This window comes from Moschus berezovskii, chromosome 19, assembly GCF_049115385.1.
Source record: "Moschus berezovskii isolate FMDL1 chromosome 19, NW_MosBer_1.0, whole genome shotgun sequence".
In the NCBI taxonomy this organism is placed as follows: Eukaryota; Metazoa; Chordata; class Mammalia; order Artiodactyla; family Moschidae; genus Moschus; species Moschus berezovskii.
The window spans coordinates 59397460-59422448 of record NC_142478.1 but is presented as its reverse complement, the minus strand read 5'-3'; the positions used below and the strand labels follow the sequence as shown (position 1 = coordinate 59422448).

The window sequence follows — 24989 nt, the reverse complement described above, 5'->3', positions numbered from 1 at the left end:
TCACAGCATATTAAGCCTGAGACAGCAATTTGGATGCACAGACTTATTGACGGTATACTTTTAGAAGAAAGGGAGTGAGAAAGCAAGCTAGGGCAGCACAGAACACAAGGTCTAGTTTCGTCTGGAATCTAGCCTTAGCCTGATCCCACAGGGAGCTCTGGAGTGTGAATAGCATCGCCTTGCGGCAAGGGAGGTGGTTGTTTGTACTCCTAAGCCAGTCATTGGCTGTGGGATGCCCTGCCACCCCCCAAGGGTGGACATAACCTTCTTGAAAGGGGTGCTCATATTTGCAGCGAACCCCCTCACCATCTAAGGTCTGACCAAGAGTTCTCACTACAGCTACCAAAGGATGGATTGGTGGTCCCTGCTCAGCCCCTAACTCACCAAGTGTCCTTGAGTATACTGCTGCCCCCACTCTGGCCCCCAGCTTCTCCTGGGTACAGTTCCAAGAACTGGCTTAGCTCTGACAAGTTCTGGTTCTACAGTCTAGCAACACAGTCACTGCCCCCAGTCTGCAATCTCTGTTTCTATAAGCTGGGAGGAGAGATGGGGCCCTTTGGGTAGTTCCAACAGTGTAAGGCGAGGTGTCTGACAGCTTCCCCCACTGAAGCTCTTTATCTCACTTCTCTGCTGTGTTATTTTAAAACTAACATGCCCAGACCTCAGGAGCTCGCTGCCTGCAAGATTTGTGGCTTGTCTGTGCTGTCCTCTCTACAGATTTTAGCGGCAGCTTACTCTCTGCTTGTTATGAATTTTCTACCAAACCTCATCCCCAGGAAGTGGGGGACAGGTGTGTTGTGTGTGTCTGTAGGAACACAAAGTCCTGACTGCACCACACTCTCAGAGGCCGCCCCCATTGCCACCTCCACCTCTGTGATTCCAGCTAGTGTCCAGTTGGTTGTCCCAGGAAGACGGGGAGACATCAGTTCACTCCTGGGCTTTTGAGAGAGAAGAGCCAGGACACAGCAGGGAATGCCCCAGCACAAGGAGGATCTCCAGGGACACTCAGGGGCTCCCCTGACCTCCCTGCTCTTCCCTTTCCAAGAATCCCCTGTCTTGGGCTTTTTGGGAAAAGAGGATGAGAATAAGCAGTGATGCTGGAGAACAGTGTGGTCACTCCCTGGTAGAAGTGCCGCCCCGTGCCAGAAACTCAGCGCTGAGCGTGCACTATGATATTTCATCCTCACAACCACCCTGTGAGGTGCCGACAAGTTGTGATTTCACCCGAGATGGGAAGAGACTGGCCCAGGGTGAGTGCCTAGGCAGAGTCAGTGTGAGAATCCTGGCACCATGCTCCGGCAGCCCTCCCCAAACAAGCAGCTCGCCCCGCTCTGTGCCATCTTGTTTCCTGAAGGCACAGGTGCCACCTCTCTCTACTTAAGACTTCTCTCTCGGGTCACTTTCACCCCACATGAGAGTTTCTTATGTACCCGCCCCATGACTTCTCTGAAACTGTGAGCTCCCTGAGGGAAAGACTTGTGTCTGGATCATCTTGAAATGACCCTCCACCAGAAGTAAAGTGATGCTTAGCAGATGAGTGAATGAGTGACTAATAAATCAGTGAATAAATGAATAGCTAATGAAGAAATAGACGAAAAAATGCATAAACAGTAAATGAATCACTGCACCTAAAGGAATATATTGGAGGAATCCAACATTTTATGAATATATTTTAAGAGTCAGTCTGCCAGGCTGGGTCACTTCTTCTTACTCTGAAACCCCGCCAGTATAAGGCTCTCAGAGCTCTCCTATGTCCTCAGTTTCCCACTTCACTGTAGCCAGGTGCTCCCTGTTACTGCCCAGAAGGGCCAGTCTGCTGGCTTTCAACACCATCTACATGCTGACATCACTCAAGGGTGTTTTTCCAGCACTCATGTCTTCTCTGAACTCCAGTCTCATGTACCCACATCCCACATAGGATGTCTAATCAGCATCTCAAAGTTAACATGTCTAGAACTGAGCCCCGGGGAACCCTTACAGAACACCCCTCGCCTGCAGCTGTCCCCATGCAGTTGCCTGCAGCTTCATCCTCCTCGTTGCTCAGACCAAAACCCTTGGAGTCACCCATAAGCAAACTTGGTTGTATGCGTGCGTGCTCAGTTGCTCAGCCACATCCTACTCGATTCCAACTTCAGTCTGTGTCCAGAATCCGACAGCTTCTCACCACTACCGCATTGATAACACTGATCCTGGCTCTCATCTTCTCTCCTGTGAGTTGTTGCAGTAATCTCCCCACAGGTCTTCCTGCATTTATCCCAGCTCCCTGGTCATCCTTGCTTAGCAAGCTGCTAGAGAGATCCTTTAAAACCCAAGTCAGATTACATCGCATTTCTGCTTGGAACCCTCCAATGGCAAGTCACCTCAGAGAAAAAGCCCAGTCCTAGCAATAGCCCAGCAGACCATGATCTGAGACCCCCTCACCCCTTACCCTTGTTCCCTTTGCTCCCTCACTTCCAGCCTCGGTGCAGGGAGTGTATTGCAGTCTCAGGGTCTTGGCAATGGCTGTGCCCTCTGCCTGTTTTGCTCTCTTCCAGGCTCACTCCCTCATCATCTTCAAGTCTTGCTCAAATGTCCTCGTCTCCATGAAACTTTCTCTGTTTTAAAACCACAGGCTCCTCCTGGTAGTAGCATTCCTGGTTTCCCTTATTCTGCTCCACTTTTTTTAAATAGCTCTCCTTGTCTTCAAATACTCTCCAAAGTTATCACTTATTTCTGCTTATTTTCTGCTCTCCTCCTCCGTCTGCCCATGCCAGGAGAATGCAAGCTTTACCAGGCAGAGATTTTTTTCTGTCTTATTCTCTGTGTGTGTCTCCAGTACCTAGAACATGCCTTATACATAGTAGGTGCTCAGGAAATATTTGTTGAATCAGTGGCTGAATGAAGAAAAAGGAAACAGTCCCAGATAGCACCTCCTGGGATGTTTTTACTCTCTCAGCTGTTGAACAAAGGCTCCTCCTGCTCCAGGCTGAAGGTTTTCCATTAGGCTGAGGACTTCTGCCCTCTTTTCAGCAGATCTTGCCTGCTTGGTGCTTTCTCTAGCAGTAGTCATAATGATGCCCTAAAGGGACCCACCTAGCACAACACTCCCAGGGCAAGAATCTCTAATCAGCAATTCACCCTCCCTGGAGCAATGCAAACCTTGTCTGCAGTTTCAGCTGATGGAAAGGTCTTGAAGGTGCCCTGGGCCACAGCGAGAGGTGTTTGCCTTGCCCATGGTGACATAGCTTGGTAGAACCAAGGTTTGAACCCAGGTCAGTAGAACTGCAGGACCTCTGCACTTGCCCAGCATCGCTGAGTAACCCTTTACAACGTGTTCAAGTGAGAAACAACGTTTTGGAATTCAGCCAGTTCCCAAGTTTGGGGTGCCTGCATTTCAGACAGCCCCAAGAAACCAATCCAATCCCCCTCTCAGCACTTTGAACCCTCACTAGGCAAGTAGGCAATTGACAGGCCAGCCTGTGAAAGGAGAAGTGATAGGGTAGACTAGGGCTGGATTGGAGGGCAGCAGGGGACTGTGCTCTGTGATGAGAGTTCAAAACCCAGACAGGTTGGGGGCCTGACCTGCTCAGCTGAGCTGGGTAAGAAGTGCTGAGCTGATTTTTCTCCATATGGTTCTTTCATCTTTTGACCTGAACTTGGGAACTGGACAATTTTAGATGTACAGCAGGGCTTACCGTGCACACATACACGTGTTCACACACTCTCAGCCCTGAGAACTGAACTAAACCATTCTCATCAATTACCCGAGGACAGAGAGTGCTAGAGGGCTGGACTTGGACTCAGGATCAAGTCCAAATCCTTTGTAAAGTCTACAGCCTGGCTACTCAAAGTGTGGTCCGTGGAGCAATAGCATCACCCGGGGATTTTGATAGAATGCGGATGCTGAGTCAGTAGGTCTGGGTTAGGACCTGAGCTTCAGCATTTCTAGCAAATCACATGCACATGAAGGCGTGAGAAGCAGCTGTCCACATGGCCCTGAAGACTCTGCTCTGTCTGCTTCCTTAGTCTCAGTTCAAGTATTTTTTCTGCTCTCCCACATTCACTGCAGCGTTATTTACAGCAGCCAAGACATTGAAACCACCTAAGTTTCCATCACTAGATGAATGGATAAAGACAATGTGACATATATCATATCTATTAATGTATCTAATAGATAAAATGGAATTCATTCATAAAAAGGAAGGCAGCCCTGCCATTTGCAACAATATGGATATACCTTGAGGGCATTATGCTAAGTGAAATAAGTCAACCTCAACTCTTGCATCCTCCACCCCAAATATCTCTTCCAATTTACTGCTTCCTCTGCAGTTCTGTGAAGTCCATTGCTGTGGCTCGGTACTAGGCCTTTGCTCCTGACCAATTCCCATGCATCTTTTAGGAAACTTTCCATAGCCATCTCCCCAGGCTGGATTAGGTGCTCTCTCTGTGGTCCTCTGATCTTCTCTCCATTGGAGAACTTAACACATTGTAATCCCCAACTGAGGGATCAGTGTTCCTCTTCCAGCTTGGAAACTCCTTGAGGACACAAGGAAGTCTTAGTTACTTTGGAGTCCTTCAAATCTAATACCAAGTAGGTGTTCAGTAAACAGCTGCTGACTAAGTGAATGAAATGGTGAGGGAAACGCCAGCCTCATAAAACGTCTTTGCTTTCTCGTTCAGTCCCTGAAGCTGAGCATTGTGGCCCATGCATCCAAATGATGTCTCCCACGGTGGGTCTCTGGAATCCCTGGTCTTCCCCTAAGCTCCTGTGCTTTTTTTCCAACTGTGAGATCAAAACTCAAAAGAGTCACAGCTCCTGCAAATTATCCCCAACGAGGCTTAATTAACCTTGAAAGGGACTTGGTACCAAGACCTCAGGCCAGGATCGTAACAGGACCCAGACCAAAGTTCCAGGAGCCAAGGCACAAATTAGCCAAATCCATCTTGCCCTGGAGCTAGCTTAGTCCCATGATAAGCCTCAGGCTGTCTGGTGGACTCATGAGCTGAGGGTCTTGCACCATCATTCTCTACTGAAACAAGGAGATGGTAGATTTCTGGCTCAGTGCAGAGACAAGGGCAGGTCCTTCACAACTCTGGAGGCAAATATAGAACAAGAACCTGGGCATGAACCTTGGATGGGAAGAAACTGCCTTTGCTCCCCAGGTCTCAGTGTCTTCATCTGAGTAATGGGGATAAGTTAATCAAACTGAGCACCCTACCGAGAGCCTTGTCAGCATCCACTGAGACACTGGATTTGCAAGTGTTCTACACCCTGGGAGAAGCTATCGGTGGGGTGGGGAAAATAAGTGTCAGGGATGTGTCCTGAATCTAATGGCCAAGTGCCATTTCTGTTTGTGGAATATAAGATGCAGGTCAAACCTTAAGGTACATCTACTTCTCCAAATCCATGAAGCAAGTCCCTGTCTTACAGGAAAATTACTAAGATTCACCTTGTGCCCCTACTTATCTCCTTATGTTTTCAGAGTGTTTTCCAGATTGCTCTCCTTTTTATCTCAGCTGATTCTCATAAACAAGCAGGGAAGCTGGTGCTCTTGCCATTTACTGTCCCTGGGTCTCAGTTTCTCTGTCTGTATAGTGGGCATTCAGAAAACTAAGATCATGGCATCCAGTCCCATCACTTCATGGCAAATAGATGGGGAAACAATAGAAACAGTGACAGACTTCATTTTCTTTGGCTCCAAAATCACTGCAGATGGTGACTGTAGCCATGAAATTAAAAGACGCTTGCTCCTTGGAAAAAAAGCTGTGACCAACCTAGACAGCATATTAAAAGGCAGAGACATTACTTTGCCGACAAATGTCCTTCTAGTCAAAGCTGTGGTTTTTCCAGTAGTCATGTATGGATGTGAGAGTTGGACCATAAAGAAAACTGAAGAATTGATGCTTTTGCACTGTGGTGTTGGAGAAGACTCTTGAGAGTCCCATGGACTGCAAGGAGATCAAACCAGTCAATCCTAAAGGAAATCAGTCCTGACTATTCATTGGAAGGACTGATGTTGAAGCTGAACTCCAATACTTTGGCCACCTGATGCGAAGAACTGACTCACTGGAAAAGACCCTGATGCTGGGAAAGAATGAAGGCAGGAGGAGAAGGGGACAACAGAGGATGAGATGGTTGGATGGCATCACTGACTCGATGAACATGAGTTTGAGCAAACTCCGGGAGTTGATGATGGACAGGGAAGGCTGGCGTGCTGCAGTCCATGGGGTCACAAAGACTCAGACAGTACTGAGCAGCTGAACTGAACTGAAAGTGGGCATGACCATGCCTGCTCCTGGGTTTCTTTGGAAGATTAAATGAAACAATGCATGAGAAAAGCTTAGCTTGGCATCTGGCACAGAGTAGGTGCTTGATAAATGCCTGCTGTAATTATGATCAAAGGATGTGGCAAAGGGAATTCCCTGGTGGTCCAGTGGTTGAGAGTCCACCTTACAATGCAGAGTGTGTGAGTCAGGGGAACTAAGATCCCACATGCCAAGCGGCAACTAAGTGTGTGTGCCATGACTGTAGAAGCCTGTGAGCCACAACAAAAAGCCCACATGCCACAACTAAGACCTGATGCAGCCAAATAAAGGACATGAGAAGAGCACTGGACTAGGAGTCAAAGGCCACGTAGTTCAATCCGGAGTTCTAACATCTGTCTCCGTGTGCTCCTTGTTTCTTGGGACCTCAGTTTCCTCATTCTGCACAGAGATAAGTGGAGGTTGGGATTCTCACTTCCCTCAAACATTGTTTGTGTCTGATTCCCCAAATAGTGTTTAACTCAAACTAGCACTCGAGGCTCCCAACCAGTCTGAGTGAGCACTTTGGTGGAGTCACGAGCTTTGATGGGGGAGGCAGCTCAGGAGACTTTCGCAGAAAGTTCAGCCCTCTTATCGGAGGCTGAGAATCTGCTGGTTGCCATGACTACGGAGAGCAGCATCTAAGCTCTAGGTCGCTGATTAGCAGGAACCGAGCAGGGAGGCCTTGAGGAATTCAGCACTCATCGCTCCCTCCCTCCTTCTGTGAAGCGGAGTGAGCCAGCCCTTGACTTCACTGTTTCAGCTGTCCCCTGAAGATCTCGCCTTCTTTTAAGTATTTTTTTTAATGCAACATCAAAGGGCCCTGTGGTAAAAACAAGGCAGCTGCCGGTACTCCTCAGCAACGATGGAACACAGGATTTTTCTTAAAGCCCTGCAAGGATGCAAAGCTGGAAGCAAGGAAGGAAGATGGGTGGGGCCAAGGGGGTGGGGGTGCCATGGCTGAGGACTGAGTTCTCTGAAGTGCTTTGTGGCCTCAGATGGACGGGTCCTTCTCCCTGGACCTCTGCTTGTTTATATGTGAGGAGAAGTTGCATGATCTATGGTTCTCACATGAGATCGGTCATCAGAATTTATTTTAAGTTCCTTCCTTCCTTCCTTCATTCAACAAATGTTTCTTCAGCAGGAAGGCACTCTATGCCATGCACTAGATCCTTAGGGACCCAGAGGTGAGAAAAGAGACTAGTTGCCACTCTCAGGAAGCTCACATTCTAGTCCAGAAGACAGCAAATAAACACGAGAAATGGTCATTTCAGATATTCATAGTAACGAGTACCCTGGAGGAGGGAAGGTACAACAAGACTGTGATGGAGGCAGGTGACAAGAAGAGCATGATTGCTTAAAGAAGTCAGGGAGGGCTTCCCGGAAGAGGTGACATTTGAGTGAAAGGAAGGAGCTTGAAGAACAGCATACCAGGTGGAGGGAACAGAAAGAGCAAACGCCCTGATTAAGGGACCTGTTCCATATGAAGAGTAGCAAGAAGGCCATGTGGCCAGAGCAGAGTAAGGGAGAGGTGGAGGGGTAGAAAATGGGGTCTAGAGTAGGAGAGAGACCAGATCAATCAGAGCTTTTTAATCCCAATGATCACTTTGGATTTATTGACCCAGTTGAAGGCAGAATTACCTGGGATGTTTCTTTAAGATACAGGTTCCCACATTTCATCCTTGGACAGTCTGATTTATTATGGCTACGATGGGTCCTAGGAATCTGTATTTTCAAAAGCTCCTTGGGGGCCTCTGAAACTGTGCCAAGTTTACAAAGCCTAGACTACATGCTCCCTGAGTCTCTTTCAGTTTTAAAAAAGCTAAGAGGCAAAGTGTTAGAACACATTGAAAAAAATCTTTAATTTTATATGAGGAAGGAATCCTTTCTTCTTTCCCTCACCACTCCCTGTCAACCTGATAGAATTAATTCTATTCTTTGTTTTGTAATCCCATGTGAAGTACCCAACACCAGGAATGGGAGACCAATGCTATTGGGGGAAAAAAAATACTACCACGTTAGGGAGTGTCAAGTTATAAACTGTAGCAACTCCATTATACCTCTGTTCATCAAACCATTGTCAGGGATTCCCCATCCCTAATTCTGAACCATGCTGCTGGCAGCTATGGATGAGGCATTGTCCCCGCCCTTAGCCTTGTCCCCCAGTGCCTGGCAATATCATCCACCAGCTTTCCCCACTGGAGATAACCCATGCCTCTATTAGCACAAGTCACTGATACCTTCCGCCCAATGCCAGCACTATTTGTCATTCACTGCCAAACTCGTCACATCAGCTCTCAGTTTCTGCCTAGTACAAGGTTGCCTCAGGCACATATTTGTGTCTTGGTTTCCTGTAATGCTCCAGAAAGCCTCAAATTCCATTCTTGTATGTGTGTCCCACTCAAGACTCTCTTGGGCAATACACATCCATTGATAAGCACACTGATCATTTTTCTAAGGGAAATACGAGGAATAATAGAAAAGGTGTTGATTGAGCCATCTGAGTAGACAGAGTATTGGCTGGGTTATTTCCACCAATGGTTACCATGAAGGGATTAGCTCAAGGCATCTCAAAAAGCTCTTTATAATTTTTTGAAACAGATGAATGTTCTCTTTCGTCAATGCCTTTGCCCTTTCATTTATTCTTTGAACAAATGTTGCTGATTGTATATCCCACATTTAACCAGCAGCCAAGGATGCTAGTTCTGCTTTCAAAATATAGCAGAATCTAATCACGACTCATCACCTCCATTGCTGCTGCCCTGCTCTGGGCCTGGTCTATTGCAATGGTCTTCCTGTTTCTGCCCTTCCCTCCCTTCCTTTGAGTGTCCTGAGCTCAGGGAGTGAACCTTCTGAACATCACCCATCCCCGCCACAGGGAACCCAAAGTTTTTCCCATGACCTATAAAGACCTCATCTCTGATCTCTCCTCTTATCATTCTTACCCCTGCTTGCTGTTTCTTGTGTATGCCAAGTGTCTTTGAACTTGATATTCCTTCTGCCTGGAACATCCTGCTTACAGATATGTGTGTAGGAGTTACATATTACTGAGCAACAAAATACCCCAAATTTTTGTGACTTAGAGAAACAATTAACAGTTAAGTTTTGCAGTTTCCTTGAGTTAGAAGTTTGGCTGGGTGACTGGATCACTACCTCTCAGACATTAGCCATGGCTGCTGTCTCATCTGATAGCTTGACAGGGCTGGAGGACTCACTTCCAAGGTGGTTCACTCACATGACTGGTTGTGCTGGCTGTTGGCAGGAAGTCTCGGTTCCTTGTCACATGGATGTCTCCAAAGGGCTGCTTGAGTGTCCTCACTACATGGCAGCCAACTTCCCTCAAAGCGATCAATCCCAGAGGAAGAGGCAGAAGTTACCTTCATGACCTAGTCTTGAAAGTCACACACAATCACTTTTACTTCATTCTGTTCATTCAACTTGAGTCGCTAGCCCATCCAGTATCCTGCTGCTGCTGCTAAGTCATGTCAGTCGTGTCCAACTCTGTGCGACCCCATAGACGTCAGCCCACCAGGCTCCCCCGTCCCTGGGATTCTCCAGGCAAGAATACTGGAGTGGGTTGCCATTTCCTTCTCCAGTGCATGAAAGTGAAAAGTGAAAGTGAAGTCACTCAGTCATGTCCGACTCTCTGTGACCCCATGGACCGCAGCCTACCAGGCTCCCCCATCCATGGGATTTCCCAGGCAAGAATACTGGAGTAGGTTGCCATTGCCTTCTCCACATCCAGTATCCTAGGGGAGGGAAATTAGGCTCCCTAATTGATGGTATGAATGTCAAAAATTTGTGAACACATTTTAAAGCCAACACAAACTGCATGGTTAATCCCTGGTCCTTCAATTCTCCACCCTCATTACTTCCTAAGAAAGGTCCCCTCCATGATTATTTTGCTGTTGTTATTGTTTAGTTGTTAAGTCATGTCCGAATCTTCTCTGACCCATTGCACTGTAGCCTTCCAGGTTCCTCTGTCCATAGGATTTCCCAGGCAAGAATACTGAAACAGGTTTCCATTTCCTATGCAAGGGGATCTTCCCAAACCAGGGATTGAACCCACATCTCCTGCTTTGGCAAGCAGACTGTTTACCAATGAGACACCAGGGAAGTTCCCTCCATGATTACCCAATATGAAATAACAATCACCCCTCTCACTTTTCTAGGGTCTTTACACTGATTTATTCTCTCTATAATTTATTACTGATGAATAAGCCATATTATTACTTGCTTGTGCATTTATTACCTGCTTTTCCATGTATAATCCAAACTCCGCGATCTCTGGGAACACCTGTGTCTTGTTCACTACATCCTCACACTTAAAACTGGCCTGGAGACACTGAAGGCACCCAGGGAATCAGAGTCGATGAATTTTAGGTTAGCCTCAGCTCGGACAAGAATGGCAAGAGGCAAACCTTGCTGGAGGCTGGCAGAAATTGCAAGCTTTGAGTTGTCTGAAAAGAGCCAGGACAGCATTCCACACAGATAGACCGGAGGGAACAAAGACATGGAAATGGAACCCTCATCATGGGGGAAATGGGGCAGGGAAGTATAGGGAAAAGTGGAGTTCTGGAAGCATGGAACTGACAGTGAGAAGGGCTAGGTAGACCCCACTAGAATCTCCATCTTTCCTGGGCTTGAAGCGTCTCCCAGCTCTGCTTCTAAAGATACAGTGATAAGCGGCTGACAGAGATGGATGTGTTTTGCTGCCCTCCCTTCAATATTGACCAGGCTTGGCCTGCGCTCCTGGCAGCCCCAAGGAGCATGGGGGCTTATCAGATGCATTTATCCTGAGTCATAAAACCAATCTTGATGCAATGACTGCAGAAGCTCGGTGCAGGAGAGATGCTAAAACCTTTGATCAATGCTTGACCTGGTATCTGCAGGCAGAGCGCGCAGGCAGGGAGGGCAGCAAGCATGCTTGCTGGATGTTGCTAGATCCACCTGTGGCTCTCAGACTCCTGACTCTTCCTGGTTAGGAACCAGGAGATTTGAGTGATGGCCCCTTCAGAGACTGAGTAACTAGGCAATTTCTTTTCCTTCTCTGGGACTCAGAGAAGGAGGTGGGACACAGGTCATCTTCTCAGAGGCAGAGGGGAGAACTTCAGGCCTTCATTGGGACTGCTATCCCAAATGGGTGAGCTCACACCTGCTAAGGACACCAAATAGGAGGCTTGGTTCACAGAGAAGTAAAGGGAAATGGAAATTACATATTTTAGGCCTTTCCTATTTGCTTATATTATCTTATTTTATCTTCACAACAACTCAATGGTATATGGACTGATATTATCCTCTATTTTATAGCTGAGTAAACTGCAACTCAGAGAGGTTGAGTGACTGATCCAAGGTTCTATAGTTACTAAATGGTGAAGATAGTGTTTGAATTAAAGTATCTCTGTACCACACACAGATAAGAGAGAAAAATGGGATAGAAATGGCAAAAGAGAGTTTGAACTAATCCTGTCTTGCTTTTGGCCTCCGATTAAGTCTTCAAAATTCTCCAAGCCAGGCTTCAACAATATGTGAACTGTGAATTTGTTCAAGCAGGTTTTAGAAAAGGCAGAGGCACCAGAGATCAAATTGCCAACATCCGCTGGATCATGGAGAAAGCAAGAGAGTTCCAGAAAAACATCTATTTCTGCTTCATTGACCATGCCAAAGCCTTTGACTGTGTGGATCACAATAAACTGTGGAAGATTCTGAAAGAGATGGGAATACCAGACCACCTGACCTGCCTCTTGAGAAACCTGTATGCAGGTCAGGAAGCAACAGTCAGAACTGGACATGGAACAACATACTGGTTCCAAATAGGAAAAGGAGTACGTCAAGGTTGTATATTGTCACCTTGCTTATTTAACTTCTACGCAGAGTACATCATGAGGAATGCTGGGCTGGAAGAAGCACAAGCTGGAATCAAGATTGCCGGGAGAAATATCAATAACCTCAGATATGCAGATGATACCACCTTTATGGCAGAAAGTGAAGAGGAACTAAAAAGCCTCTTGATGAAAGTGAAAGAGAAGAGTGAAAAGGTTGGCTTGAAGCTCAACATTCAGAAAACAAAGATCATGGCATCTGGTCCCATCACTTCATGGGAAATGGATGGGGAAACAGTGGAAACAGTGTCAGACTTTATTTTGGGGGGCTCCAAAATCACTGCAGATGGTGATTGCAGCCAGGAAATTAAAAGATGCTTACTCCTTAGAAGGAAAGTTATGACCAACCTAGATAGCATATTAAAAAGCAGAGACATTACTTTGCCAACCAAGGTCTGTCTAGTCAAGGCTATGGTTTTTCCCATGGTCATGTATGGATGTGAGAGTTGGACTGTGAAGAAAGCTAATCACTGAAGAATTGATGCTTTTGAACTGTGGTGTTGGAGAAGACTCTTGAGAGTCCCTTGGACTGCAAGGAGATCCAACCAGTCCATTCTAAAGGAGATCGATCCTGGGTGTTCATTGGAAGGACTGATGCTAAAGCTGAAACTCATACTTTGGCCACCTCATGCGACGAGTTGACTCACTGGAAAAGACTCGGATGCTGGGAAAGATTGGGGGCGGGAGGAGAAGGGGACGACAGAGAATGAGATGGCTGGATGGCATCACCGACTTGATGGACATGAGTTTGGGTGAACTCCGGGAGTTGGTGATGGACAGGGAGGCCTGGCGTGCTGTGATTCATGGGGTCGCAAAGAGTCGGACATGACTGAGTGACTGAAGTGAACTGAACTGAACTGAAGCAGTAACAAATAAGCCCCTAAACCTCAGTGGTTTAACCTAAGGCAAAGTCTGATGTGATCCAGGCATCCCTTCTCCCATCCAGTAGCTTCACTGTTTGGAAGGTGTGGCCTCGAAAGTCACTGTGACAGAGAGGAAGAGAGAGCTGGAGACAGCACACAGATCTGACTGCCTCAAAATGGAAACAGTCTATATCACCCGCAGTCGGAAACCATGGACCCCTTATGATATTTATGACCCCAACTCAACTCCAAGGGAAGTCAGACATCTGTGCATGCTTGATGAACATTAAGAATCTGTCATATCCTAATGCTTTTGCCTCCTTCTTTCTTCCTCTATAGGACAGAACCCCAGAGCAGCCCCACGGTCCCAGCTCAGGATGGGCCCTCGGAAAAGCTGAGCCAGCATTTGGCCTCCAAGGTCTTGGGCACCAACAGCTGGGACAGAGGCAAAGCCTGCCGGGAGCCCAGTCCTGCCAGAGCACGCAGGTGAGACTCTGCCCCCATCCCCCTCTCTGATCTAACACGGAAGTTCAAGTTGAGGATGGAAAAGCAAAGTTTATTTCTCTGACCACTCTTCCCCTCTTTCTCTTGCAAGTTCCTCTTTGAGATCCTTAAATCAAATCAAAACCCATTTAAGAATTAGTTGGAAGCTATGAGTACTAAGAACACCCTCCTAATTCTGTGTACCATTTCAGAGGATTCGTAGACTCCCGAGGCTAGTAAACAGGTGTCTAAGTAGTTAAATATTTACCCCCTATGATTTTGATTTTTAACCCGCTAAGAGTGAGTCTCTTGAAGATATAGCTATATGACTTTTGTTGACTGGCAATGCAGAGACGTTAACATGTATTCTAATTACTTATATCATTTTTTTTTTCTACTAACTGTAAATACCAGATTCTTAGAATGGAATTAATTATGCCAGCATTTTTTGATGTTTTATAAAGAGTTAATAACTTCCAAAAGATCAGCCACACAAATAAGTTTGAGAAAGCAACTGGTTTTGTGGGAAAGCTCTCAGGACAGTAATCACACAGGCCTCGAATCATATCCCAGCTCAGACACGTCCTAACTGTGCAGCCTTGAGCAAGGCAGTTCAGCTTTCTTAGCCTGATTTTCTTTGCCTGTAGAATGAGACAGTAAAAATCATAACACCCTCAAAGTGCTTTTGTTAGTATCAAAGTATATAAAACATTTGGTGCATAGTAAGTGAATATACAGTAGCTGTGTTATTACTAATAATGACAATAATATTCTTATTAATATTCTCTTTTCCCAGTGAGGTTCAGCGGGGTTGGCCTGTTTCAATTCCCAAGCAGTTTTTCATCCAAAACCATATCTTTTTGCCGTGGGATGGATACTGCTTTAAAAAAAAAATCCCTGGAGCCTGCCCCAATTATAAAAGGAGATAACTTGACTTCATTTAACTGCAGCCTGAGCATTTGAATTTAATTGAACAGGAAATAATTATTCCTGAGGAGTGGAGGTTTTTGAGGTTCTGTGAAGCGATATGAGATATGTATCTCGTTACATTAGACCTTGGCAAATATACTTTTAATAATCAGCTGCTACTTAACCCACCTTTTGCCTCCCATTTAATTTCCAGCAGGAACTACAGATACGATGTATTGGGGAGGGAGGATGATGAACTGCCGATTAATTATTTAAAAACTGATTTATTTACCAAGGTGAGCCATTTGCAAATTCAATAATAAATCTATTAAGGAGCAGTTAACCTCTATAACTCTGTTTTAAATAATCAATTGGTGTTTGGGTAACGTAGAGCATCTGTCTTATTAGGTCAGCATTGGCTCCTTATTTGAGGCATTTAACCTGAAGTGCAACCAAATCAGTCATGAGGTGATGATTAGGTATTCACTGTGGGTCCATCACCCTCCCAGGAGCTGGATCATCTCTCAGCTCAGGGAACCCTGGGTCCTCTAACGCCTTGTTCTGGGTTCTCCTCAGTGCCTCCCGCAGCAAAGACTTGACGCCGCTACCTTCCTCCAGGGGGAAGAAAAAGAAGAAGAAAGCTACGCGGAAGAAGAGAAGGAGGTGAGGGCCCCAAGGGGCCATGAAACCCTGAAGATGGAAGAAGGGACAAAAGGGTTCTTGAGTTAGGCAGTGACTCCTCTGGGATTCAGATCCCCTCTTTGCCTCTTAACTTGCTGTGTGACATTGGGCAAGTCGCTTCACCTCTCTGAGCCTGTTTCCACTTCTTTAAAATGGTAGAAATACCTACTTGTTGGGGTTTTGTGAGTATTAGACAAGAAAGTTGACGTGGAAGCAGCTGTCACAGTGTCTGGCACATAGTAAATGATAGTCAATATGAAGCATGATCATGACCATTAGTATTTACTTCTTGATGTACTTTTGGAGAACTCACTTTATGTAAGTGCCATGCCAGGCACTTTGATCTCACATAGTTATACTTGTTTTTCTCACGATGAGAAACCTTAAGATATAATCTTTTAGCAACTTTCAAATACACAGTATTGACTCTAGTCATCACGACTCCTTTTTCTCATAGTTATTATCCCCATTTTAGAGATGAGAAAATAAAGGCTCAGAGAGGAAGTTACAGAACCTACAGACACTTTATTCTAGTCTCCTCAATTGCTTCTACCACTACAAAAATGCCAAGGATAATGGACTTTATATTTTTTTCCAGCTATTGACTTTTTTGTACCATATGAATTTTTTTCTTTTTACTTTTAGGTTTTTTTTGCATTTAAAATTGTTTTCAGGCTTTCCTCTAGGCTGTAAATCCCTACACTAAAAGCAGGTTCAGTGTTCCAGACCCCAAGGGGTGGTCAGAGAGATGTTTCTTACATGGCCTCAGTTCAGTCGCTCAGTCATGTCCGACTCTTTGCAACCCCATGGACTGCTGCATGCCAGGCTTCCCTGTCCATCATCAACTCCAAGAGCTTGCTCAAACACTTGTCCATCAAGTCACTGATGCCATCCAACCATCTCATCCTCTGTCATCCCCTTCTCCTCCTGCCTTCAATCTTTCCTAGCATCAGGGTCTTTTCCAATGAGTCACTTCTTCACATCAGGTGGCCAAAGTATTGGATTTCAGCTTCAGCATTAGTCCTTCCAATGAATATTCAGGACTGATTTCCTTTAGGATTGACTGGTTTTATCTCCTTGCAGTCCATGGGACTCTCAAGAGTCTTCTCCAACAGGACAGTGCAAAAGCATCAATTCTTTGGCACTCAGCTTTCTTTATGGTCCAACTCTCACATCCATACATGACTACTGCAAAAACCACAGTTTTGACTAGATGGACCTTTATTGGCAAAGTAATGTCTCTGCTTTTTAATATGTTGTCTAGGTTGGTCACAGCTTTTCTTCCAAGGAGCAAGCCTCTTTTAATTTCATGGCTGCAATCACCATCTGCAGTGATTTTGGAGCCCAAGAAAATAAAGTCTGTCACTGTTTTCACTGTTTCCCCATCTATTTGCCATGAAGTGATGGGATCAGATGCCATGATCTTAGTTTTTTGAATGTTTAGTTTTAAGCCAACTTTTCCACGTTCCTCCTTAGAGGGGCAGGTTAAAAAACCTCGGAGGCAGTATTTGAAGAAGCCTCCAGGGGGCAGCAGATAGCAGAATCGGGATGCCTTGGGCCCCAACTCCATGTTTTCAGGGGTTCTGTTTCCTTCACCCCTACTTTAGCCTAGTTCTAAGTGGTGAGGCCCAAAGAGGACCCAGAGGGTAATGTGAATGAAGGCCTGAGTTCCAGCCATTCTATGGTGAGGGGTAGAATTGGGGTAAGTGGCCTGAGCTTCCTGATTTTAGGGGTGGGCAGGAGAACATGTCAAAGAAAGAAGCCAAAAAAAAGAAGAAAGTCACAGGGATTAGGCTTCATTCCTTCATTCCTTCAGTGTGTTTGGGGACGTGTGCTCTGATTCCCTAAGTCAGATTGCTTTTCAACCCTGCATCTCCACCTGCAGACATGTTTTATTTGACCTGCAAATTGTTTTTGTCTTTTTAATTGATGGCCATTGTTTTAAAACCAGGAGACTTCATACGAAAATATGTTCTCTGACAGCTACTATTGAAAAGGCAAGCGCTCTAGAAGCCCAGGCCTGCATTCCTATCTGAGACCTTCAGCTAATCTGAAAAGAAGCCATCCCCCCAGGTCAGGTGCTCCCTGGCTTACCACAGGCCCCACCACTCCCTACCACCTACCCCCTGAACCCGCTGAATCCATTTAAGCTGTCTGAGAGGCAGGTCTCTGTTGGTATGGAGTTTGCAACTCCAGATGTTTCAACCTTGGTATTTCATCAGTGGGAGAATAGGAAACTTAGAGCGAGCCATGCCTGAGGTGACTTGGGAATTAATGGTAGAGTCAAGACTGGAATTCAAGTCACCTGAACCTCAGCCTGGAATCATAGTCATGATTCTAGGGCATCTCTGTTTCTTGGGTAACCCCTTTATGGCAAGGACCCATGCTGAGAACATCCTGGCAAGATGTCCTGCAGAAGTTTGGTCTGACCAGGGAGACAACAGGGTGGGGCAGAGGAGGGACCTTTAAAGCATACACAGTTTGGAGAAGGGCAGCAGACAAAAATAAATTTTGTGGTCTGACCAGGAGGGCAGCTTTGGGATGATGCAGTGATTGAGAATAAATCCCCTGGGATCAGAGAGGCTTCAATTTGAATCTCAGCTCACTCACTTCTTAGCTGTATTTAGGCAACTGTCTTTAGACAAGTCACTTCACCTCTCTGAATCTCACTTACTTTGTCTGAAAAAGGAGGGTAGCAATTGTACCTACCCAAAGTATTGGAGTTTCAGCTTTAGCATCAGTCCTTCCAGTGAACACCCAGGACTGATCTCCTTTAGAATGAACTGGTTGGATCTCCTTGTGGTACAAGGGACTCTCAAGAGTCTTCTCCAACACCACAGTTCAAAAGCATCAATTCTTCAGTGATCAGCTTTCTTCACAGTCCAACTCTCACATCCATACATGACCACAGGAAAAACCATAGCCTTGACTAGGCAGACCTTTGTTGGCAAAGTAATGTCTCTGCTTTTTAATATGCTATCTAGGTTGGTCATAACTTTCCTTCCAAGGAGTAAGCGTCTTTTAATTTCATGGCTGCGATCAGCATCTGCAGTGATTTTGGAACCCAAAAGAATAGTCTGACATTGTTTCCACTGTTTGTCCATCTATTTCCCATGGAGTGATAGGACAAGATGCTGAAACTCCAATACTTTGGCCACCTCATGTGAAGAGTTGACTCACTGGAAAAGACTCTGAAGCTGGGAGGGATTGGGGGCAGGAGGAGAAGGGGACGGCAGAGAATGAGATGGCTGGATGGCATCACCAACTCTATGGACATGAGTTTGGGTGAACTCTGGGAGTTGGTGATGGGCAGGGAGGCCTGGCGTGCTGTGATTCATGGGGTTGCAAAGAGTCAGACACAACTGAGCGACTGAAATGAACTGAACTGAACTGAAGCAGTATGTAGAAGGATTAAATGAAATAATACATATAAACACATAGTAACATTTAAGACAAAGTATCATCCTTGATATGTGTTCCTGGAAGAGCTGAGGCTGTGTCCGGGAACTGGAGAAAGGACTGATCCTGGCCCTCAAAACCTCCCTCTCAAGTATGTCTTCTCTCCACGGCAGGTCACCATCTTATAGCCCATCACCTGTCAAGAAGAAGAAGAAGAAAAGTTCCAAGAAACATAAGCGACACAGGTACTGTCCTTCCTCTTCTGCACACAGGACTGCCTCGGCTGGGGTTGGGGTGGGGTCGACAGTGGATGACACTGAAAGGTCACTTGGAGGCTTATCATTTCATTTATGAAAAATACTCATCTGTGTATGGTCTTGTGTTTGTAACTTGTGTAACTTGGGACTCCTGTTGCAAAGACCAGAGACCTACTAACACTAACTCAGGCCTGGGGGGCATTTGTTCTAAGGAGACCATCCAGGTCTCAGTGAAGAGATGGAACCAAAGCTAACACAACCCAAGCCCAATTCCATAGTGCACACGGGGGCACACAGACCCTCTAGCCTGTTCCCATCTCTTCCTGTCACAGGCCCGATCACAAGAAGGTACTGAATTTCTCTTGTTTGTTATTCTAAATTCCCGTGGAGAGGCCTTTCTGATAGATCCAGCTGTGTCCTAGAGAATGGGATCATGTAGAACATTGCTTCAGGATTGTCCATGTTTTGGACATACCTGTAGACAGCTATTTGTGGACTATAGTTACGAGGCATTAGTAACTGAACGCACATTCCCATGGGCTTCCCAGGCATCTCAGTGGTAAAGAATCCACCTGCCAATGCAGGAGCCACAGAAGACTCAGGTTTGATTCCTGGGTTGGGAAGATTCCCTGGAGAAGGAATTGGCAACCCACTCCAGTATTCTTGCCTGGAAAATCCTACGAACAGAGGAGCCTGGTGGGCTACAGCCCATGGGATCTCAAAAGAGATGGATACGACTAAGTGACTGAGCACGCACACACACATTCCCAAAGGTGCTCACTATACACACATGCATGTACACACACGCACACACACACACACAAGTTTGTGGGGGAAAATAAAAGACAGGAACGCTGTGCATGAGAGGTCTCAAATCTGTGGTTCATGGGCCAAGCCAACATTTTGCAATACAAAAACTTTTCCAGCACTTCTATAAAATCAGAAGCGCTCGTCATTGGGTCAGTCTTTCCACAGGCAGCCACCCACTGGAACTGAGGAGTTGCTGTGCATTTAGACACAGCCAGTGGGTGCCACACTGTCCCCACCTAACCTGCCTCCCCCATCTACACACATTTACAAAGCTCGTTTGACCCCTGGAGGGCAGAGGGTTTATCTTCATAAGCTATTTGCTGTGGTTGGCTGTGGATGACAGGGAAAGAGTGGTTTATATATTTTTGCTTACCTGTATCTTCCAATTTTTCTACTCCGGTGGTGGATTACTTGTGCAATTAAACAATCACAACAGAACAAAAGGTAAGAGGTCATTTGGGTTCCCCACCCTGCCACATATCACTCCCAGGTGGCTTTTCCCAACCCAGGGGTGTGGTCAGCTTTCAGCCCTTGTTGCCAGAATGGTCTCTACTCAGTTTGGTCTCACAGATTATGTCCACCACCTGTCCGAACATACCCACTGATGCTGTCTGAGTTTGTGCTCAGTACAGGTGTGAAAGTGAAAGTTGCTCAGTTGTGTCCGACTCTTTGCAACCCTATGGACTATACAGTCCATGGAATTCTCCAGGCCAGAGTACTGGAGTGGGTAGCCGTTCGCTTCTCCAGGGGATCTTCCCAACCCAGGGATCAAACCCAGCATTGCAGGTGGATTCTTTACCAACTGAGCCACAAGGGAAGCCCTTGTTAACCTGGTGTTTGAAATCTTTCCCAATGTGGAGTCCTTTGTTGAGGTGAGGTCCTGCCTGTGACCACACACTGCCAGCTTGTCACCTTCCTATGCTGAGGGGTTTGTCACAGTTTAGGGGTGGGATGGGAAGAGGGAGCATTTTTCTATATGAATCTTGGAAACCAAGTGGCGTCTCATTCAAGGGCTTCTCATAGGAAAGAGACTTGGCCAGAGGATTATAAACAGACTTTCTTTTGGGGGCTACAGTTGGCCCAGGAGTTGTCAGACGTTTAGAGGGAAGGAAGACCTTAAAATGGGAAATTAGGAGCGGGAAATATGATCTGATTCTTCTCAAACCCTCGTCTGCTGAGCATCACTCTAATCTTAGTCCATTTTCTCCAAGTTCTTGAATTGTCTGGTTAATGATGGTTGACTTTTTGGAACTGGAAGCTAAAGGTAGAGGATGCATTGAACTTTTTCTTCTCCTTCAATTAACTCAGGTTTCAGGGTTTAAAAAAAATTCCTTTTCACACCTATTTATTGAATACCCATTATGTATCATGAATGAGGAGATTCTGGGCCCCAGGAACAAAACAGTGACCAGAAACCAGTCCCTGCCCTCAAATTGCTCACATTCTAGTGGGGACAGTGGTAGTCATATTATGAAGAAGTCTGTACCATAGTGAGGCTCAGCTAGGCAGTTGGGGCTTGTGGGAACAGAGAGGGGACCAAAGCAACCTGAGGGGCCTGGAAAGTGCTACAGGAGGTGACATCTGAGAAGGAACTGGAGTTACACAAGTGAAGCTGTGTGGTCCTGGGCAACTTAATTCCTCTGAGCTTCAGTGTCTTTGTCACATGACTGTCAGTAGTACTTTACAGGTTTCGGGGGAAGACTGAAGGAGGTTGTGTGTGAGCGATGCTTAGCACGGAGCCGGGATCCCAGCAGGCGCTCCACATGTGGAATCGGGTTGTCCCTTGAGGATGTCGTTGACGGTGAATCCACAACTAGGGGGAGAAAGAACCAAAGTGAAGCTTGGGGAAAGGGAAGAGGCAGAGGGGCTCTCTGTCCTGGCCCCCTCCTGCGGCCTTTTCCAGAACGGGCTTCCTGACAAATTTGAGGGACGGCTGAAACACTGATAATCCAAAATGCACGCCAAGGTTTCTCATGTGATCTTCAAATCTAAAAGAGGAGGAGGGTTCACCGGATGTCCTGGTCCCCATGTAGCCTGACCACGAGTGCACTGATAGGGAATCCCCCGGCAGTCTAATGGTTATGACCGTGCTTTCGCTGCAGGGCTCATGGGTTTGATCCCTGGTGAGGGAACATCCCAGAAAAAAAAGAAGTTATAAATGTGCTGATACAACCATCCCAGGAAAAGAAACTCAGACTCACATTTATTTTCTCCCCCACACCCTCTGTTCCTTTCTTCTCTCCTCCTTGCTCACCTTCCCCCCCCCCCTCACCTGTCTCTTTCCCTTCCTTCCTCTCTCTCTCTTCCTTTCCCCGCCCCAATCAGGTCATTCTCCAAGAAGAGAAGGCACAGGTAAGCATCTTGTTGCCTCTGGTTGCTTGCTCGGCTTTCTGCTTTCCTAACCAAGTTTAGGTAGCTTCTAGGGTCCAGCTCGCAGCCCCCACCTCTGTGTTCACTCCCCCTTCATCTTCCTGGGCCTCAGTTTCCTCCAAAATGAAGGCCATGGTCTGGTTTCCCTGAAAGTTCCAAGCCAACTTTCAATTTCCAGTAGGCCACATGGTTGCTGCTAGGCCAGTTCCTACTGATCCTTCTCCCTGGCAAGTCTTACCACCCTTACCAGGGTCTGTTTGACCACTGGTTGAAATCTGGGTTGGGAACTTCCCTTGGTGGTCCAGCGGTTTAAGACTCCACACTTCTAATTCAGGAGTGTGTGCATGTGTGCTTAGTTGTGTCTGACTCTTTCGTGACCCTGTGGACTGTAGCCCACCAGGCTCCTCTGTCCACGGGATTTCCCAGGCGGGAATACTGGAGTGAGTTGCCATTTTCTGCTCCAGTGGATCTTCCTGACCCAGGGATCAAACCTGAGTCTCTTGCGTCTCCTGCATTGGAAAGTGGATTATTTACCACTGCACTACCTGGAAAGCCCCCACAATGCAGGCAGTGTGAGTTCAATACCTGAATTCAGTGTGAGCTCAATGAGAGTCAGGGAACTAAGGTGTGCAGCATGGCCAAAAGTAAAAAAGAAATCTTGGGTTGAGAATGTAGAGAAGCATCACCCCACCAAAGCCTTCCCAGATCCTAGCTAAGGGATAGAGGCCTAGTATTGGAAACACAGGGTGAGCACAAATAAAGCTATAACCTATAGGGGTACTCACTATAAATTAGATCCTGTGCTAAGCCTTGTCCACACGCATGGGTATTTGATCTCTATACATCCCCGTCACTACCCTGTGCAGAGCATATCTTTATTATTTCCATTTTACAGATGAAGAAACTAAGACTCAGGAGATGTGGCCGGCATGTCCACAGACACACAGTCAAAGGAGGCAGAGCCAAAACTACAACTCAAGTCTGTCTGACAGAAGATCAGGACAGCCTGCAGTGGCTTCCTAAATAACAGTAGCACAACTGCAGCCACTGACAGAGTACAAAATCCTTTCATTCATTCAGTTAACAAGTAGACACTGATTACCAGGATAATCTACTGACTTAGCCCAACAGCTTAAACAATGACCCCATTTCAAGGGCAAGGAAACTGGGTCTTTGAGAGGACAGGTAACCTGCCTGATGTCACACAGCAACTCAGCAGCAGAGCCAGGAGGTGAACTTGCTCTTTCAGTGAGGACCTGGGATCTCCAATGCCCAGGCTGAGTCCCAGACAGAGATAAATCCCACAGCTCATGTCAAGATGTGATTTCAGTTGGATGAAATCAAATTTCCCCTTCCCAGGACTTGAGGCCAGTGATGGGTTCCTGGTGACCCCTTGAAGCCAGTCTGGCTTGAATTATCAAATAGCATTTGCCTTTGGGGCCTCTATTTGATGATGCAGAGACCCTGAATCATCATTGTCCATTCTGCCCACACCCCAGTACTCTGACTTAAAAAAAAAATTTTTTGAATATTCATGAGCAGAACATTTCAGAATCTGCCAAACTTTAGGAGGCTTTAGAATATCTCCCTGGATTTTCTAGTCTTTTCTTTTAGAAAAGATTAGAACAGTAGTCAAGAGGGTAGGTGCTAGGGACCATTGATCTGGGACTACATTCCAGCTCACCTGTATGATCCTGGTCAAGTTTCTCAGCCAATCTGAGGCTCAGTTTCCACTTTCTATAAAATGAATACTTATTAAACATGCCATAGGTTGTCTATACATGTTAGTCGCTTAGTCATGTCCAACTCTTGCAACCCCATGGATTGTAACCCACCAGACTCCTCTGTCCATGGAATTCCCCAGGCAAGAATTCTGGAATGGGTTATCATTTCCTTCTCCAGGGAATCTTTCCTACCCAGGGATCAAACCCGGGTCTCTCGGATTTCAGGCAGATTCTTTACCATCTGAGCCACCAGGGAAGTCATAGGTTGTAGGGAGAATGAAATGAGATTATTGACAAAAGTATTAGTGAGTGCTTCCCCATAATAAAGCCTCAAAACATGGCACATATGATCACCTTTACCACTGCTGTCACCATTAAGCTGCCAAGACTGATCTCGCCATCCTCTATTCCCTGTCCTCAGTGTGGATGTGTGGGCTGCCTGCTCCGGTTTTAGAAACGATCTGTGTCCATTCCCAAACTGCCTGGATCTAGTGACCATCATGTGTTAAGCATTTTAACTACTTTATTTTTATCATTTGCTGGAGTTTTGCATCTTTCAATTGATTGGCCATTTCTCATGCAGCTCCTCCAGCCCAAAAAGCAAAAGAAAGGAAGAGAAGAGGCACAAAAAACAGTATGTACATTCCACCTGCAATGTACTGTCAATCTGGGGAAGCGGGGGACCGATCTCTGAATGGCCAGAGGGTTAGAATTACCGAAGAAGAAAGGAACGGGGGAGGGGGCCGGTGGGTGAGAAGGGAAAGGAAGGGGAGATCGAGCAACAGAACTGCGTGTAGACCTGCAGCTGTGGGTTTGGCCTGCATGGGTGTGTAAGGTGGTGTTTGCTCTGTGTGTGTGCATGAAAGTGAATGGTGTACATGTCTGTGTTCATTGTGTGAATTCTGTGTGCCTATGTGTGCACCGTGTAACCTTTGTACATGGTACGTATATGCATAGTGTGCACTTTGTAAATATCTGTATATTTTTCTGTTGTGCAAACATTTGTGTGCAATGTGGGTGCCTAGTGTGTGTGTGTGATATATATCTGTGTTCACAAGAATGCATCACATGTGCCCTTGCTTATGTGAGCATGAAGTTAAACAGCGTGCATATCGGTGCTCTATTTGTTCCAGTGTGTTAGTTCCATGCCCTTGGTGTGTGCACTGCTTACTTATCTGTGTGCATTACTCCTAGGGAGGGTGTGGGGGGGAGGTTACCAGTACGCAAGTGTGCTGTGTGTGCACGAGTGAGTAAGGGGGCTTGATCACATGCGTGCGCATACATGTGAGTTCCAGCCGTGGTCCCTGGGCTTAGAGCATGGAGATACTG

At 46.3% G+C, this 24989-nt stretch overlaps 1 protein-coding gene across 1 annotated transcript in view; it reads left to right on the top strand.

The window, feature by feature from the left end:
* The window catches only part of SRRM4 (serine/arginine repetitive matrix 4), a 176716-nt gene that overhangs the window by 122391 nt on the left and 29336 nt on the right, over nt 1-24989 (top strand). Inside the window, exons 2-6 of the mRNA XM_055405460.2 lie at nt 13367-13513; nt 14996-15082; nt 18673-18744; nt 21892-21918; nt 24244-24294. Of these exons, the coding sequence (XP_055261435.1) occupies nt 13367-13513; nt 14996-15082; nt 18673-18744; nt 21892-21918; nt 24244-24294 (384 nt within the window). The remainder of the gene's footprint in view (nt 1-13366; nt 13514-14995; nt 15083-18672; nt 18745-21891; nt 21919-24243; nt 24295-24989) is intronic.